The sequence below is a fragment of the Macaca mulatta genome, chromosome 1 (assembly GCF_049350105.2).
Source record: "Macaca mulatta isolate MMU2019108-1 chromosome 1, T2T-MMU8v2.0, whole genome shotgun sequence".
NCBI classification, from domain to species: Eukaryota; Metazoa; Chordata; class Mammalia; order Primates; family Cercopithecidae; genus Macaca; species Macaca mulatta.
In genome coordinates this window covers 39,850,355-39,869,882 of record NC_133406.1, presented here as the reverse complement: position 1 = coordinate 39,869,882, position 19,528 = coordinate 39,850,355, and the positions used below count along the sequence as shown (strand labels likewise).

Sequence of the window (19,528 nt, the reverse complement as noted above, 5' to 3'; positions counted from 1 at the left end):
CCATGAGAGAGAGGGACAAGTGTGACCAGAAGGTCCTCAAGGGCCCAAAAGCAGAGCTCCTGAGAGCACAAATTCCCACAGGTGCATACTAAAAAATATTTATGTTTCTACTTTGGCAGAACTCAATTAGTTCCCAATGTACTGGAATGAAATGGAATAATGAGACATACCTCACTAAAAATCTAGGCTCCTGTCCAGAACTTTCCATTCTGTGAGACAGCAGTGGGCAGAAGGAGATGATAAAAGTAGGTAGAACTTAGCTCTGTATATATAGACCCAAAACTCCAGGGGCCTGTGAGGGAGAGGAGGGTAGAGAGGTCCTGAGTATCGTTCTTCATGCTTCAGTCAGACAGGCCTCTATTCCATGGGAAAGTTCATTGGCCATTTTTACCCGGGGCTATTTCTTTTCTCTTATGGACTATATCAGGCCACAGTGGTCTCCAAGGGCATGATACTCAAAGGTTGTGTCCTGTATCCTTTGTGCTCTCCCAGGAATAAGCAAAGATGTTCCAGGCTGTGGAAAATATCCTATGGAGGATTACTGAAGATAGTGACTGGCTCCCTCTTAACAATTTATGTGGTACTCTGTCTTGATAGCGGGATGGTGCTTATGAGCAAGCAGGTGCCATCAAGGTTCATGTACCCCAAAGAGTGGCAGCACCTCACCATGTTCATCCTCCTCACTCTCAATGGCTGTGTGGACTTCATGAGCAAGAACGTGCTGCCTCAGAGGTGTGTGGGCCTAGAAAAAGGTACCCTGGTCCTGATCATCTACCAGCTCCTGCTGCTGATGGTGTCACATGCTAAAGACTCAGAAGGGGTGGAGCTGCACGTTCACTCTCTGCTCATTTTGGTGGTGTTCCTGCTGTTGCTGGTGTTGACTGCACAGCTGTGGGCTCCCAACATGTGTCATCTCCAGCTGATGGAGACCTTTCTGATGCTGATGATGGGCTCCTGGCTGATGCAGGCAGGCTTTATTCTATATAGACCTGTCTCTGGCTACCCATGGCAAGACGATGACATCAGTGACATCATGTTTGTCACCACCTTCTTCTGCTGGCATGTGATGATCGATGCCTCATTCCTGTTGGGTATCTATGGCTTCTCTTCCTTTTGGTATCATTGTTACAGTCCCAGCTTGAAGCTGACCGGACCCAAAGAAGCTCCGTATTATGCAAGCACTCCAGGACCCCTCTACAAGTTGCTACAGGAAGTGGAGCAGTCAGAGAAAGAGGACCAGGCTCTCCTTTTTTCAAAGAGCTCCCCCTGAGACAGGGCCTACAGTGACTGGCATGTTGTCCACCTCATCTTCCTCCTGTGGGCTTCTTAGCCATGAAAATGGCACCCTCTTTGGTCCCCAGTGAAGGGAATGGCCCTGAAGGACAGTAACTGGCCCCGACTGTTGTCCCTGTAGCTGGGCCTCAGATTGCTGAGGACATAGGGAGAGAGAAACCTCAAGAGGGGGCACAGATGGGGTTATGTGGATGGGGCAAAGTGGAAGAGGAGGAAGAGGCCCAAAGGGGTAGGAATGTGGCCAAGAAATATCCATAGCGGGAAGAGAACAATCAAAGGGAGGCCTCTGAAAGGAGGAGGGTGGAGCCTAGCAGTGATGCCCTCACCAGCTGTCTGGCCTGGTTTTTACCTAAGGAATAAAGACTTCTCACAAATCAAGATTGCAGTGATGGGTATTTCTGTTGGCCAGCTAAGGCGAAACAGCATAAATAGATGGAGTACCATTCACTTAACCCACCTGATTGAAATAAGAATCCCATATATATTTTTAACTTGGGTGGATTAGCATAGTTTCAAATTCTACACATAAAGTGAGAATTAAAACTGTTTACATCATAGTTTTTCAAGTCTCCATAAACCAAACTTTCACTAAATGCCACCACATCTCTAACTCCTGACCTCTAACCCAGCCAAAGCAAAGTGTTTTTCTACTTGTTTAACCACCACTAGCCCCAGCAGCAGTTTACTAGATCCTGATTTACTGGAGCCTACACTTGAGCCTTTCCAAATAACGCTCTCTACAAAACCCATCGGCAGTCACATTTTTACTACACAGTGTCATTCTACACTCAGCAATAAATTTCATGTACCACTTCCACCAAAAAGACCTCCTCCAGAAAATTCTCATAGACTCCTTGGGTCTGGAGATCTTCAGAAACTCTGTAAATCTGTGTTGCTATTTGCCCGTGCTGCTGATATACTCTCCTTTGCTCTGTATCTCATATTGCCCCTCTCCAGGAGGTTTTGCTCCACCAACTACAAGGCAGGCTCCCGAACAGCAGGGAATTTATCCTATCCTTGTTACCCATTTCCGCTGCATGTTCCAGAAGAATATAACATTGTCCTCTGCACAGTTCATGCGTAATAAAGTCTCATTTGCTTCAGGCCCCTCCCTTTCCTGTCTCTTCTAAATGTAGTGTCTGCTCTGTGAACTCTCAGAGAGGCAGTCATGGGCTAAGACTGCATCACATAGCAGCAGGTCTGAGTATAAAATAAACTCCACTGACCTGTTTAGGAGATCGGTTTACTCTGTGTATCATCTTTTACTGGACCTCTATGAGGTATGCCCCATTGGCTTCCCAGATGTCTCCAGTTTACATACAAAAAACTGAAGACTTCCACAGGTGTCTGTGCCCAAAGACTCACGGCTGGTCAGAGACACGACAGGAACATATGCTCTGAAAGTCAAGCCCCTGCTTCTGTTGTCTGGGCTCAAATGACTTCTCTGCAGAGAAAGGTGGAGGAGTGTGACTGATGTGGAAAACAAGATGGGCAGAAAGCAGGTGGCAAGATGCCCCGGTGTGCATGAGTAGAGCACTGCAATGACCCCTAGGCCTCCTAAAGAGTATGTGCACATCATACCTTCTGTCTGTATCTTAGGCTGCCCTGGGTGTGCAGAGGATGCTGGGCTTCCATACCCCTGGCAGGGCTAATGTTTTGGGTACAGGTCAGACTGGAGCCTGAGACAAGATGCTTCGAATCCTTCTTGTTTATTGGATTATGTCTAATTACTGGGCTCTTTTTCATTATTTATCATCTGGGCTCTCATTTTTTATTGCCTTTTTTATTTTTTTTTGTTTTGTTTTGTTTTTGAGATGGAGTCTTGCTCTGTCACCTAGGCTGGAGTACAGTGGCATGATCTCAGCTCACTGCAACCTCCGCCTCCCAGGTTCAAGTGATTCTCCTGCCTCAGCCTCCCAAGTAGCTGGGACTACAGGCATGTGCCACCATGCCCAGTTAATGTTTGTATTTTTAGTAGAGACAGGGTTTCACCATGTTGGCCAGGCTGGTCTTGAACTCCTGACCTCAGGCGAGCCGCCCACCTTGGCCTCCCAAAGTGCTGGGATTACAGGCATGAGCCACCGCACCTGGCCTTATTGCCATTCTTGAATATAGTCATGGTAAATAATAAAGAAACCACTTCCTTATTGATCTCATCAAGTCATTCATATCCTAATTCTAAACTGCTAAGCAAATCTCTGATAATTAGTGAATTTCTCCCAACATAATATCTCATAAAATATGTCTTCAGCTAATATATCTGCATTTGTAGAAACATTTAAATTGAGTGTACTCCTCTCCAAAAACATTCCCAATATAAGTTTAACAAAATTCAGCAAACCCATTGTTAAATATATCCGAGAAAGGAACACTGAGACAGCTCAAGCATTTTTTTCCCAGAAGAAAAAAATGAGGGAGAAAATTGCTTTGCCAGCTTTCACAATCCATTATGAAATTAACTCAAGAATTAAAACAGTGTGGTATAGGAGGAAGCAAGTAACATAGGTCCATAAATCAACATGGTATAGCTTAATAGAGGCTCCAGAAACAGAAATATGGAATGTGAGAATTAAATACATATTATGAATGGTTTATTCAATTAATGTGAGGAATAACTGGCTTTTTGTTTGTAGAAACAACAGCTTTGTTTCAAGGTGTAGGCAAGGTTTGTTCCTCATAGATGCTCTGATGTAAAATATGCTGCGTATCTCCCTCCTAGCTTCCAAAGACTGCTGGTAGTCTGGCATTCCTTGGCTTATACCGGCATCACTCCCAAATATGCCTCCAGCTTCACATTGTCTTCTCCTGTGTGTTTCTCTGTGCCTTTAATCTCCTTCTGCTTTTCTCTTACAAGGACACCTGCCATTGGCTTTAGGGCCCACCCCAAATCCAAGGTGAGCTCATCTTGAGATCCTTAACTTAATTATATCTGCAAATACTCTTGTCCAAATAAGATCACATTCACAGGTTCTAGGGGTTAGGACTTGGACCTATCTTTCTGGGTGCCACCATTCAATTCACTATCCTTTCATATATAAAGAAGTCTCATGTCCCATGTCCTACCTCCGTTTGGGGCCTAGAGGCAGTTAACAGCTCCAACTATTACTCAAGTATCCTTATGGTCTCCTTATACTCTGTCCACATCTGTAAAAGAAGTACCTTTATTTATGTATTTTATGTATTTATTTTTGAGACAGAGTCTCGCTCTGTCACCCAGGCTGGAGTGCAATGGTGCAATCTCTGCTTATTGCAACTTCTACCTCCCAGGTTCAAGCAATTCTCCTGCCTCAGTCTCCTGAGTAGCTGGGATTGCAGGTGTTCGTCACCAGACCCAGCTAATTTTTTTTTTTTTGTATTTTTAATAGAGATGGGGTTTCACCATGTTGGCCAGGCTGGTCTTGAACTCCTGACCTCAGGTGATTCACCTGCCTTAGCCTCCCAAAGTGCTGAGATTACAGGTGTGAGCCACCGCACCTGGCCCAGAAGTACCTGTATGAAACCCTCTGTGAACTATCCCAATTTGGGTTTCCATCTATTTCTAATTGAAACTGTACCTGAAACAGCAGTGGAGGAATTATACTGCAGGCCAAAACCTTAGAAAGAGTTTACCCTCAGATGTTGGTAAGAGTGAAAAAAGAAAACTTTCACTACTGAATTTCACAAAAGTGAAGATCCAGTGAAGGACACTTATTTGTAAACATGTGGTTAATAAATAGAGATTTTTCACCTCCAATCAAAATGACCAAGGGATTAATTAATATATTTAGGAATCCTAAAGAGCTACTCTTTTCAAGGAACTATGCAAGGATTGGCAATAAAATAATGAGAAAAATACAAATAACAATATACATAATTATATTGTAACTATGGTAATGGATGAAAAGGATAATTAGATAGTTTGGTAAGCAGAATTCTAAGATGGTCCCCAAGATTCCTGCTTTTGGTGTACATATTCAGGTTAATCACCTTCCCTTGAGTGTTGCTGGGACCAGTTCATATAAGGAAATATAAAATCTAAGCTTAGTTACTAATCAGTTGACTTTGAATTAATCAAGAAGAAGATTGTCCTGGATGGGTCTGACCTAGTCAGATGAGCCCATAAGAAGAAGGTGAGTCATCAAGGATTCACTCCTGCTGGCCTGGAAGAAAACTCACAGCCATGTCATGATTTGTCTATGAAAGCCATGTGCCAAGAACTGAGAGCAACCTCTAGAGCAGAAGATTCAGCCGGCTCCTGTTGGATTCCTGACCCATACGAACTGTGAAATGGTCAGTTTTCATTGTGTGTGCTCCTAAATTTGTGTTAATATATTGTTACAAAGAAATAGGAAACTAGTAAAGGTGGTGTTAAATTTTAGTAAAGGTTTATCCAGCACTGTGAGCAGTAGAAAACACTGTATCATACTGAGACTTGTGGCCCTGTAACAGAAAGATTTTATCCAAAATGAAGTACGTGTACAAAGAGGAGCTAGTACCATTCTTACTGAAACTCTTCCAAAAAATCTAAGAGGAGGGATCTCTTCCTAACTCATTCTACAAATGCAGTATTACCCTAATACCACAGTCAGGCAAAAATACAACAGAGCAAGATTCCATCAAAGAAAAAAAAAGAAGAAGCAGGAGAAGGAGAAGGAGAAGGAAGAATCCAATGTCATTTTCTATAGCCACACAAAAAAATAAAAACTAGAAATACATTTGACCAAAGAGGTGAAAGATCTCTACAAAGAAAACTACAAAATACTGACAAAATAAACTGTAGAAGACACAAATAAATGGAGAAACATCCCGACACCCCATACTCATATACTGGAAGAATCAATATGGTTAAAATGACCATATTACTCAAAGCAATCTACAGATTCAATGCAATTCTTATCAAATTGCCAACATTATTTTTCACAGAATCAGAAGAGCAATCCTAAAGTTCATATGGCTCTATAGAAAAGCCTAAATAGCCAAAACACTCCTAAGCAAAAAGAATAAAGCCAGAGGCATTACATTGCCTGACTTCAAATTATACTACAAACCTAAAGTAACTAAAACAGCAAGGTATTGGTACAAAAATAGACTCATAGATCATGGTACAGAAATAAAGCCACATACCAACAACCAATTGATCTTTGATAAAGTGGAGAAAAATAAAGAGTGGGGGAAAGAGATGCTAAATGGTGCTGGGTAAACTGGCTAGCTATATGCAGAAGAATAAAACTGGACCTCTATCTCTCACTATATACAAAAATTAAAAGGAAATTGATTAAAGACCTAAATGTAAGACCTGAAACTATAAAAAAAAAAAACCTAGAAGGACACCTAAAAAAAAAAAAAAAAAAAAAAAAAACTCTTCTGAACATTAGCCTAGGCAAAGAATTAAAGAATTTATGGTAAAGACTCCAAAAGCATTTGTGCAACAAAAACAAAAATAGACAAATGGGACTTAAACTGAGATGTTTTTGCACAGCAAAAGAAATCATCAACAAGATAAACACACAACCTACATAATGGGAGAAAATATTTACAAATTTTGCCTCCAACAAAGGATTAATATCCATAATCTGCAAGAAACTCAATTCAAGAAGAAATAAATGAACAATTCCATTAAAAACTAGGCCAAGGACATGAACAGACATTTCTCAAAAGAAGAAATACAAGTGACCAACAAACACCTGAAAAAATGATCAACATCAAAAATCATCAGAGAAATGCAAATTAAAACCTAACTGAGATACCAACTCTCAGCAGTCAGAATGGCTTTCATTAAAACGTCAAAAAAATAAATAAATAAAACCCAGATGTTTCCTTTTATTTTATTTATGTTTTTATTATTATTATTTTTGAGACAGTGTCTCATCCTGTCACCCAGGCTGGAGTGCAGTGATATGAATACAGCTCACTGTAGCCTAGAACTCCTGGACTTAAGTGATCTTTCTTGCCTCAGTCTTCCTAGTAGCTGAGACCACAGGTGGGCATCAACACACAAGGGTATTTTTTTATTTTTATATTTTGTAGAGGCAAGATCTTGCCTTGTTGCCCACAGCCAGTCTTGAATCCTACTCTTAAGCTAGGATTGGCCTTCCAAAATGCTGGGATTACAAGTGTGAGTTACCTCACCTGTCCAAAAAACAACAGATATTGGTGAGGATGCAGAGAAAAGGGAACATTTGTATACTGCTGGTGGGAATGTAAATTAGTTCCACTTCTATGGAAAACACTATGTACATATTTCAAAGAACTAAAAATAGAACTACCATTCAACCCAGCAATCCCACTATGGGCTATCTACCCAAGGAAAAGAAATCATTATATAAAAAGACACCTGCACTCATGTGTTTGTTGCAGCACTATTTACAAAAAGCAAAGTCATGGATCCAACCTAAATGTCCACCAAGAGTTGATTGGAAAATGTGGTATATATACACCATGGGATACTATGCAGCCATAAACAAGAACAAAATCATGTCCTTTATAGCAACATAGATGGAGTTGGAGGCCATTATCCTAAGTGAACTGATGCAGAAGCAGAAAATAAAATACTGCATGTTCTCAATTACAGGTGGGAGCTTTCTTCATCTTTATGTCCATGAGTGCCATTGTTATTAAACAAATTATACTCATGGACATAAAGATAGAGAAAACAGACTCTGGGGACTCCAAAAGATGGGGGGTAGGGACATAGGGTTTAAAATTACCTACTGGGTACGATGTCCAATATTAGGTGATGGGTACACTAGAAGCTCTACCCCCATCATGATGCATGTAATACCAATGTCCAATGCAACAAACAAGTACCCCCAAATCTAAAAATTAAAAAAAATAATAAAATGAAGCAGATACTGTTGAGAAGCAGCAGCTTCACAGCTATTTACTTCTTGTGCTCCTTACTTCATAAGGAAGCTTTTGTGAACTTAGGTTCCTGAGCCCCAGAAAGCAGGTGACTGAGACAGGGCACATAAGTATTGTAGACCTGAGATATTGAAGGCAGGGGAGAGGATTGGGTGAGAATAATTAGCTTAACCCTTCAGGTAGTTGGTCATAACTGATGGCCAGGAGTTGCATTTACATGATCTTCCTGTAGTCCTCTTAGAGAAATGGTAGACAGCATGTATTAACTAACTGATTTAAAGAGATAAACCCTTCAATCTTACTGGCTTAACACAATAGAAAGTTATTAATCCCTACACATAAAGTTGAATGCCAGCATTCCTAGTTGGCAGGGAGCCTTCCATATAGTCTTTCAGAAGCCAGGGTCCACCCATCCTGTGTCTTTGCCCTTCCGCAGAGCCCCCCAGTTCTCTATGTTCAGCCAACAGATATGAAAAAAGAAATGAGCAAGAGGGAGGCTTCCATGGGCCATGCCTTGAAGTGGAATACAGCACTTCTACACACATTCCATTGGCTCGAGCTCAGTCTCCAAGAGGCTGGGAAATGTAGTGCCTGCCTGGGCAGCCCCCTTCCACTGCTCTACCTGTGGGAGGGAATGAGACTTTTTGGTGGTCACATAGCTGTATTGTCCACATGAAACTTGAAGTTTAGAGGGATTCCCAAACTGCAGAATGAAGAATCCTGAACAAAAGGAAGCAAAGGTTAACTCCTAACTAGGGGATGCATATTCTGGTTTGGAATAGAAATGATCTTGAAAAAACAGATTCACAGAGCTTGAGTTCTGTCCTCAGCCACAGGTTATGAGTCCATAGCACGGTCATAAGAGAAGATACAGGAATAACAGAGGTAGGGGCCAGGTGCAGTGGCACTTTGGGAGGCCAATGGGGTGCAGATCACTTGAGATCAGGAGTTCAAGACCAGCCTGGCCAACATGGTGAAACCCTGTCTCTACTAAAAACACAAAATTTAACTGACGTCGTAACATATACCCGTAGTCCCAGCTACTTGGGAAGCTGAGGCAGGAGAATTGCTTGAATCCGGGAGGCATAGGTAGCAGTAAGCTGAGATTGCACCACTGCACTCCAGCCTGGGCAACAGAGTGAGACTCCGTCTCAAACAAAAAAAAAAAAAAAAAAAAAAGGAATAACAGAGGTAGGGTGAGTACATGCTTCCACCTTGACAAAAGTTTCCATAAGAAAAAGAAGTTTGGCCGGGCGCGGTGGCTCACGCCTGTAATCCCAGCACTTTGGGAGGCCGAGGCGGGTGGATCACGAGGTCAGGAGATCGAGACCATCCTGGCTAACACAGTGAAACCCTGTCTCTATTAAAAATACAAAAAACTAGCCGGGCGCCTGTAGTCCCAGCTACTCGGGAGGCTGAGGCAGGAGGAACCCGGGAGGCGGAGCTTGCAGTGAGCCAAGATCGCGTCACTCACTCCAGCCTGGGTGACAGAGCGAGACTCCGTCTCAAAAAAAAAAAAAAAAAAAAAGAAAAAGAAGTTTGCAGCTATTGAAATGTGATCATTGAAAAGCACCTGAAACCAATTATACAAATGGTGAAAATGAAGTCATGGTTATGCAATGGAGGTACAAAGCTCACATTATACACAATTTTGAAGAGAAAAATTATGAGCTAGTGTGCCAGGTGAAATCAAGGATATATGACTCTTTTTTTTTCTTTTAACAGAGTCTCACTTCGTTGCCCAGGCTGGAGTGCAATGGCACGATCTCAGCTCACTGCAACCTCCACCTCCCAGATTCAAGCAATTCTCCTGCCTCAGCCTCCCAAGTATCTGGGATTACAGTCACCCACCACCACACCCAGCTAATGTTTTGTATTTTTAGTAGAGACGGGGTTTCGCCATGTTGGCCAGGCTAGTCTCGAACTCCTGACCTCAGGAGATCCACCCGCCTAGGGCTCCCAAAGTGCTAGGATTATAGGCGTGAGCCACTGTGCCCAGCCAAAGGATAGATGACTCTTGAACTAAAAAATTAGAATGTTGCTTTCCATTTCTTTTATTTTTTTCTCTTTGTCTTTCCTTTTTCTTTTCTGATCTAATTTTTTGCTGTGCCTTACCTGAATGCCTGGGCCAGTGGTGCAGGTGCAGGCAGCAGGAAGTTTTCCAGCTCTTATAAGCCTTGTTTTCATAAGTCAGTGACAAATCCCAAAGCTTAGTAAACCTTACTTCAAATAAGATGAAAGTTTGAAACATGAGCAGATGAGCTCTCTCTGACCTTGTTCTGATTTCCCTGGACCCACTCTCTGTATGGCTTTCTCAAGCCTCCAGCCTTCTGACCTTCTCTTCCTAAGGTGTACTTGGCTTTGCCAACGATGCCCCTCCTAAACAAAGTTAAATTAAAATATGCCTTTGAAAAATATCACAGTCTGTGGAAAAATCCCACAGTCATTAAGAAGTTTATAGTGTAGTGCTCTAGATGCCATTTCTGATCAAACTTCTACCTCTTCAATGAACTGCTTTTTTCACTAAAATTTTAAAATGGATATTTCCCTCAACAGGTCATTCAATTCCATCCAATATCTGTGCAATCCAACATGGTAGCCATTAATCACATGTGGCTATTGAGAACTTGGAATATGGTTTGTCTAAATTGAGATGGGCTGTAAGTGTAAAATATACACTACAGTTTGAAGATTCTGTATGAAATAAGAAAGATAAAATACTTCATTCAGGCTGGGCATGGTGGCTTATGCCTGTAATCCCAGCACTTTGGGAGGCCAAGGTAGGCAGATCACCGGAAGCCAGGAGTTAGAGACCAGCCTGGGCAACATAAGGAGACCCTATCTCTGCACAAAATTTTAAAAATTGGCTGGTGTGGTGGTGTGTACCTGCACTCCTAGTTACACAAGAGGTTGAGGCTAGAGAATAACTTCAGCACAGGAGTTTGAGGCTTCAGTGAGCTATGTTTGCACCCCTGCACTCTAGCTTGGGTGACAGAGTGAGACCCTGTCTCTTAAAAACAAAACAAAATAAAACAACTTGTGGCTCATGCCTGTAATCCCAGTGCTTTGGAAGGCCAAGGCAGGTGGATCACTGGAGACCAGGAGTTTGAGACCAGCCTGGCCACCATGGTGAAACCCCATCTCTACTAAAAATACAAAAATTAGCTGGGAGTGGTAGTACACACCTAATCCCAGGAGTTGGGAGGCTGAGGCATAAGAATTGCTTGAACCTGGGAGACGGAGGTTGCAGTGAGCTGAGATTGCACCATTGCACTCCAGCCTGGGTGGCAGAACAAGACTCTGTCTCAAAAAAAAAAAAAAAGTAATTCATAACTTTTATAACTTTTATATTAATTACGTTTTGAAATAGTATTTCTAATATATTGGGTCAAATCTCACTAAAATCAATTTCACCTTTTTTATACTTAATGAATGTAGGGGTTGGAAAATTTAAATTTACATGTGACATTTGATTTCTATGAAACAGAAGTAGTCTAAAAAGTAGTGTAAATAGTTCCCTAATGTGTGTGTGTATGTGTGCATGTGTGCATGTATGTGTAGAGGTGTTGTGCCTTCAACTAAACAGTGAGCTCTTAGAGGGAAAGAATTTGTCTTTATACTCCTTTATAAGCCCTGCAGACTCAGAAGGGTCCACGGCAGTTAGGAAATCCAATGTTTACTGTGTTCCTGAGGACGTTCTTGAGTACTCTGGCATTTCACGATGCCAGACAAAAGGCGGTGGTTTTACCTGGGCTCCCTCGGGAATGTGGGGCGGCAGGTGGGGAGGCAGGTCTTGGCGGAGTCTCACCATGGAGCAGCTGGGCCAGGAGGGACCTCCTGGACGCCAGTAGTAAAGCGATTTTTGGAAATTCAGTTTCCCATTGTTTAGGAAAAACTTTTAAACTGTGTTTTTCCTTTGCTTTCACACCACAGCATTCAACACAGAAGACTTCTGTAAGCAAATGTGGGGGTTTTCCTTCACGCGCACCAAGTGGCAGACACCAGCAGGGTGTTGGTAATTAAATTCCAAGACTATCTACCTGGAGATAGCGTCACATCCCACAGGGTGAGGGCTCAATCGCCAAAACTGCCCCTCCAACAGCAGCTGCAAGCACGGACTTTCAGAACTTCTGAAGACCAACTTTAAGTTGGGGTTCCCATAACCCTGCTCTTTGGATTTGATTAATTTGCAAGAGCAACTCACAGAACTCAAAGAAACACATTTGCCAAGTTACTATAAAGGATATTGCAAAGAATACAGATGAAGAAATGTGTAGCGTGAGGTACGGGGGAAGGGGCACAGGGCTTCCATGCCCTCCATAAGTGTGCCACCCTCTAGGAACCTCCACCTGTTCAGCCACCTGGAAGCTCTCTCAACACTTCTTTGGCCTTTGGGCTTTTTTTTTTTTTTTTTTTTTTTTCTGAGATGGAGTCTCACTCTGTGGCCCAGGCCAGAGTGCAGTGGCGTGATCTCGGCTCATTGGAACCTATACTTCCCAGGTTCAAGCAATTCTCCTGCCTTAGCCTCCCGAGTAGCTGGGATTACAGGCATGCACCACCTTGCCCAGCTAACTTTTGTATTCTTAGTGGAGACGGGGTTTCACCATATTGGCCAGGCTGGACTTGAACTCCTGACCTCAAGTGATCCACCCGCCTCAGCCTCCCAAAGTGTTGGGATTACAGGCGTGAATCACCTCACTCAGCCCTTTGGGCCTTTTAAGGAGACTTCATTGATCGTCCATGAATGATGCATGGATAACTATGTCAAAATGTGATTGGACAAAAAGGGCATTATGGAAACCCAGGAAGGCCTGTCTGTTCAGATTCTTCTTGGTCTCTCCATGCAACATTCCTTCCTGCAGAGTATGGGGCAGGACCCTCTCTGGAATGAAGGTCTTATGACCTGAAATCAGATTAGGGTCCTGCCTTGGGCAATTGAAAGGAGGGGAGGAGAAGGTCAGAGAGAGATTCTGTTTCCTGAGGTCTGCTTCTGAAGCCTAAAGTGCTCCCAACATTATGACAAAAGACTGTCTCAGGGTTAAGGGAGATATGAGCTAGGAGCCATGGACAAAAGCCAACATGTATATACTCATAATATCACACCCATGAAACAGCTTTCCAGGTGCTTCGTGTCCACAGACTCTAGAGCTGTCTGGCAGTTCTGCTAATCATTCACCACCCTTGGCTCCTTGCTCAGCTGCTTGTGGGCAGTGTCTGGTTTGGGATGGGCGATTCCTATCTTCAAAGTCCTGGGATCAGGATGTTCATGTTTTAATGAACTATGTGCAGCCTTGATGTCTGGCCAAGGCGGAGGACTGAACATCCCAGACAGGACTGTAAGTGGGGCTACATGTCCTGCATTCATGCCACATTCAATCTCCCATTGCTGTTGAGTCAGTGCTGCTGTTCTCCCTCCTCTTCTGACCACTGGTGCCCAGCTCTCAGCTGCCAGGAGCATCTATGGCAATGAGTGTGTGAGCCAGAATAAGCTCTGCTACTCCCGCCTTGTGTGGACCACAGACCTGAGGTTCAAGAAGCAATATTAAGAGTAACCATTGTGATAGATGCCATATACTGCCCCCTCCACCAAAAAAGAGTGACCAAATGCAATTATTCTTGAGGCCTGAAGACCACAGCTCCTGGAGGAGCAACAGACTGCCTACTTCTCCCAGGACAAATTCAAGAACCAAGGAGAGTTCCTGGGGTTCTCTTCTCTGTGATTCACTTCGGAAGTATTGCTCTCAGATTTTCCCTTTGAATCTCCTTCCTCTGAGCATTCAGGTCTACAGTGCTTCCATGTATTTTGATAGTTCACCAAAAGGGAGAAGGAGACAGGAGACAAACATGCTCACCTCTGTGTCGCAACATCTATGCCTTTTTGTTTTCACTGTAGGAAAAATTAAGTCCAATGCTCCTTTTTGTAGATAAGGGTATGACATTCAGGAAATCAAGAGAAAACTAGAACTAGAACCCAGATTCTGACTTCACATCAGTGTATTTTCCACTTCCTCATGGTGCCTTCTGAAGACTGTCTCTACACCTCACTGGTGACAATGGTCACATCCAAGTTGTGGGATTATCGATGATTTTTTTTTTTTTGAGATGGAGTTTCACTTTTGTTGCCCAGCCTGGAGTACAATGGCGCTATCTCAGCTCGCTGCAACCTCCACCTCCCAGGTTCAAGCAATTCTCCTGCCTCAGCCTCCCAAGTAGCTGGGATTACAGGCATGCACCACCATGCCCGGCTAATTTTGTATTTTTAGTAGACACAAGGTTTCATCATGTTGGTCAGGCTGGTCTTGAACTCCTGACCTCAAGTGATCTACCCACCTCGGCCTCCCAAAGTGTTGGGATTACAAGTGTGAGCCACAATATCTGACCTTACAGATGATTCATAATGTTCTTTTCGCGTATATAATTTATGTTGTACTGAAGGGGTGTGGAAAGAAATGAAACAGAAACAGAAAGAAAGAAAGAGAGACAGAGAGAGAGAGAGAGAGAGAGAAAGAAAGAAAGAAAGAAAGAAAGAAAGAAAGAAAGAAAGAAAGAAAGAAAGAAAGAAAGAAAGAAAGAGAGAGAAAAGAAAGAGAAAGAGAGAGAAAGAAAAGAAAAGAAAAAAAGAAAAGAAGGAAGGAAAAGAAAGGCAGGAAGGCAGGCAGGCAGGAAGGCAGGAAGGGAGGGAGGGAGGGAGGGAGGGAAAAAAGGCTGGCACAGTGGCTAACACCTGCAATCCCAGCAGTTTGGGCGGTAAGGCAGGAGGATCACTTGAGCCCAGGAGTTCAAGACCAATCTGGGCAACAAAGTAAGAATCTATCTTTGAAAAGAAAAAAGAAAAAAAAAATCTGATTCTTCTACAATGACTGTATATTAATTCTATAAGAACACCTAAAAATTAAAATTAAATAAGCAAAGTAAATTCCTTCAGAAAGCAGAATTAAGTTTTGTTTTTATAGCCTACCTTCACATTCGACTCCCCAGCCACACCAGATCTCACAACTGCAAGAAGAAGTATGAATTATTGTCATGCTCAACTGCAGAGAGTGATATCTAATTTTTCTGGCATAAAGTGGGCTTGAGAAAGTGTAAGTAAGTTAGGCATTTGGATGGGAGAGAGGGCTCAGAGGCAGCACTGTGCCCTGTGTGTAAACTCTCCTCCTCCCCACTGGGGGCGCCATCAGCACACAGGTGTTGCCTCTGCTTTACAGCATTGCTTGTAGTGTGAGCAGGGATGATTACGCAGAGGACTGAGTCAGCAAGGTTCACCATCTGTGATGAACTTCCACTTGCCTCAGCACACCTATTGCCCTCAGAGAAACTCCTGCTGCAGGGACCCTCTGCAATAAACCCAGAATCACTTGTGTGCCCAGGGATGCTTCACATTCCCTGTATCTTGTTCTCCACCATCCCCCTTTCTCAGGCTCGGAGGGCTGTTACCCAATACCTAGAACTCTGTCCTCCTAGATGCATTAGACACTCATCAAGTAATCACTGAGAAAGGAAGCTGGTGGCTATTTCATATGAAAATATCAGTGGCCAATACCAGCTCACTGGGGTGATTCCTCTCAGTGGTATCCCCATTTTCAGGACTCATCTTACTTTCTTATATCAGTTAGGGATGGCTGATGGAAGCAGAGTGATGGGATACGGATGCCTGATAGAAACTAGACCTTACACATGGGAGCTGGGGACAACATCTACGGAAAGCTGTTTTCTCTCTGCTGTGTTGGGGACCTGAAGTCATTTCAGGTTGAGGTGGCAGCAGTCAGCAAGAACCATATTATATGAATGAGGGAAGGCCAAAGACAAACCAAAACCAAAACCTACCAGGACAAACTGGAGCCCATGTCCTCTCCCTATCTCATACTTCAATGGCAGGCAACCTGCAGAAGGAATTGGCGCCCTTCACGCAAAGAGTAGCTCAGGGCAGCTCTAAGCCTGGCCGCTGCTCATCTGGGAGGTGAGCCTGCAGAACAGTGATGCAATGCATGAACTACAGCAGTACCCAGCACCCTACGCCTTCGGAGTATTCTTAGGTTGCTGCTTCACTTCCGCCTTCAGATTCTCATGTAAATTCCACCTGTAGCCAAACCTAATTTGGAACCACACTGGGAAGGAAATTCTGGGTTCAAGCTCAGTTATGCTGACACTACTACAAAATCACCACAGCCCCTAAAATCAATACCCAGGGGCGGCTTTTCAGATTCATCTCCTGGCCGGTAGAAATTTTGAAGTGGTAGGCCGGGCGTGGTGGCTCAAGCCTGTAATCCCAGCACTTTGGGAGGCCGAGACGGGCGGATCAAGAGGTCAGGAGATCGAGACCATCCTGGCTAACATGGTGAAACCCCGTCTCTACTAAAAAATACAAAAAAACTAGCCGGGCGAGGTGGCGGGCGCCTGTAGTCCCAGCTGCTCGGGAGGCTGAGGCAGGAGAATGGCATGAACCCGGGAGGCGGAGCTTGCAGTGAGCTGAGATCCGGCCACTGCATTCCAGCCTGGGCGACAGAGAGAGACTCCGTCTCAAAAAAAAAAAAAAAAAAAAAAAAAAAAAAAAAAAAAAAAAAAAAATTTTTTTGAAGTGGTGGTGGTTGGGGGAATGTGAGCGGGTAACAGGGGGATGTTCAAGGGGGCTTTCTTGGAGGTCTTCAAGATGAGTCTATCATAGATAAGTAGAAAAGCCAGATAGGTGCTAAATATACTATATATCCAAATGTTCAAAAGTATCCATAAAGAAAATGTTTGACTTTACAATTGGAACAAAATGATGTCTGAGAAGGACTAAAGTATACTCAAGAGTTTATGAGTGTCCATAATTTGTTGGATATCGTCATGGCAACCCACTCCATTTTCCTCTCCTTTTCTCCTCCGAGCTCTGGGAAGGACAAGAGGAAGGAAGCCATGGGACGTAGGGATGAGTATAACCAGAAGCACCTCAAGGGCTGTAAGAGGGTCCTCTGAAAGCCCATTCACCAACTTCTTTGGCAGAAGCCAGTGCATTCCCAATGTACCAGAATGGAATGGAATGATAGACCATATTCCACCAAATGTGTAGGCTTGTCTTGAGAAACATTTCCTTTTTGTGGGGGAGCAGTGGGTGCGGTGAGATGATAAAAGTAGGTGGAAGGCAGTTCTTTCCAAAGCCCAGAACTTGAAGTGGCTGCATAAAGTGAGGCTGTGCCTGAGTATTGCTTTTCTCTCCTTCAGTGGACAGATTGATGGTTCCATGGGAACCTTTATTGGTCATGTGTATCCAGGGCTGTTTCTGTTCTTATATGGACTATATCAGGCAGTAGTAATTTCCAAAGCTATAATATTCAGTGACTCTCTCCTATATCCTTCATCCCCTCCCAGGAATAAGGGAAGATGTGCCAGGCTGTGGAAAATATCCTATGGAGGTTTGTTGAAGATGGCGACTGGCTCCCTGTTGACAGTTTATGAGGTCAGTTGCATTAAAGGAGGGTTGATATTGATGAACAGGGAGCTGCCACCAAGGTTCATGTACCCCAAAGAGTGGCAGCACCTCACCATGTTCATCCTCCTCACTCTCAATGGCTGCGTGGACTTCATGAGCAAGAACGTGCTGCCTCAGAGGTGTGTGGGCCTAGAAAAAGGTACCCTGGTCCTGATCATCTACCAGCTCCTGCTGCTGATGGTGTCACATGCTAAAGACTCAGAAGGGGTGGAGCTGCACGTTCACTCTCTGCTCATTTTGGTGGTGTTCCTGCTGTTGCTGGTGTTGACTGCACAGCTGTGGACTCCCAACATGTGTCATCTCCAGCTGATGGAGACCTTTCTGATGCTGATGATGGGCTCCTGGCTGATGCAGGCAGGCTTTATTCTATACAGACCTGTCTCTGGCTACCCATGGCAAGATGATGACATCAGTGACATCATGTTTGTCACCACCTTCTTCTGCTGGCATGTTATGATCGATGCCTCATTCCTGTTGGGTATCTATGGCTTCTCTTCCTTTTGGTATCATTGTTACAGTCCAAGCTTGAAGCTGACCGGACCCAAAGAAGCTCCATATTATGCAAGCACCCCAGGACCCCTCTACAAGTTGCTACAGGAAGTGGAGCAGTCAGAGAAAGAGGACCAGGCTCTCCTCCTTGCAAAGTGCTCCACCTGAGACAGGGCCTACAATGGCTGTCACATCGTCCACCTCATCTTCCTCCTGTGGGCTCCTCAGCCATGAGCATGGTACCCTCCTTGGTGAAGGTAATGGCCTTGAAGGCTAGGAGTTGGTCCTGTCTGCTGGTTCATTTTCTTTTTTCTTTTTTTTTTTTTTGAGGCGGAGTCTCACTCTATTGCTCAGGCTGGAGTGCAATGGCACAATCTCAGCTCACTGTAACCTCCGCCTCCCGAGTTCAAGCGAATCTCCTGCCTCAGCCTCCCGAGTAGCTGCAATTAGAGGAGGCTGCCACCATGCCCGTGCTGGTGCATTTTCTGTCTCTGAGCCTCTAATTACTGAGAAGATAAGGGGAGAGGGATTGAGAAAGAGATGCTGATGGGATTTGAGGGAGGGAAGGAAAAGGACCAGGAGAACAAATTAGTGTGCAAGAAAAGCCACTGGGAGAAGAGAATGTAACAGAAGGAAGAGCTGTGAAGGGAGGAGAACAGAGTCTAGCAGTTATGCTGTCACTAGCTTCTTCGTCAGGCACAAGGGATTGCCTTTTACCTGAGGGAATCAAGACTTCTCACAACTCACAACTGGACCCATTCAAGTCCCATCTTGATAAAGAAAAGTGGGCACTTTATGTGCTCACCAAAGTGGTGTCACCACGTGGAAGCAGCATGATAGAATTTATAATTAATTCATACAGGCTGAAATTATGCTCGTTTTGCCTCCTTCTCTTCCCCTAGCTTTCAAGAATTGGCTTCATTTCAAATGTTACATATAAAGTGAGACTTTTAAAATACTTAATAACATTTCAAATTTCCATAATTTAAATTTGTATAGAATTCAAATGCTATAGCATTTTTATAGAATTCAAATGCTCGGTACTTTCCTGACTTCTCATTTTATTACTCTTACTCTAGCCCAAACTTTCCTATTTCACCATGACCACCCTTGCACAAGCAATTTAGCAGATACCATTCTTGGGTCTTTGCAAATTTCTTTTCCTTGCATGTCACAGTCAGTCATACTACAGTCACATATTTACCATGTTATTCGATTCCCAGAATAAACCTACATCCACCCCCACCACACTGAGTACCCCCAAGGTGGCCTTCTCCAGAACTCTTATTGATTCCCTTGTTTTGGAACTCTTGGGCACTTACATTAAATCTGCCTTGTTATTTTGCTCATACAGGTGACACACTTTCTTTTATACTGCTGCTGAAATCATTTTCTTTTAGGAGGTTTTTCCTCACCCACTAAAGCAGAGGCTTCTAA

At 43.6% G+C, this 19,528-nt stretch overlaps 2 protein-coding genes across 3 annotated transcripts; both read left to right on the top strand.

The window, feature by feature from the left end:
- The first annotated feature begins 266 nt into the window (after positions 1 to 266).
- On the top strand, positions 267 to 18,519 carry TEDDM1 (transmembrane epididymal protein 1). Of its 2 annotated transcripts, XM_078001083.1 has the most exons (2): positions 267 to 1,240; positions 18,230 to 18,519. In XM_078001083.1, the coding sequence occupies exons 1-2, from the start codon at positions 365 to 367 to the stop codon at positions 18,257 to 18,259; spliced, it is 906 nt and encodes a 301-aa protein (XP_077857209.1). In that variant the 5' UTR covers positions 267 to 364; the 3' UTR covers positions 18,260 to 18,519. The 2 variants fall into 2 exon arrangements, with proteins under 2 accessions (XP_077857209.1, XP_001114699.4); XM_001114699.4 differs by lacking the exon at positions 18,230 to 18,519 and having other exon boundaries at positions 449 to 1,270.
- LOC717930 (transmembrane epididymal protein 1) lies at positions 16,723 to 18,519 on the top strand. The gene has a single exon (XM_078001085.1). It carries the CDS (start codon positions 17,354 to 17,356, stop codon positions 18,257 to 18,259), a length of 906 nt encoding a protein of 301 aa, XP_077857211.1. The 5' UTR covers positions 16,723 to 17,353; the 3' UTR covers positions 18,260 to 18,519.
- Positions 18,520 to 19,528: the final 1,009 nt, after the last annotated feature.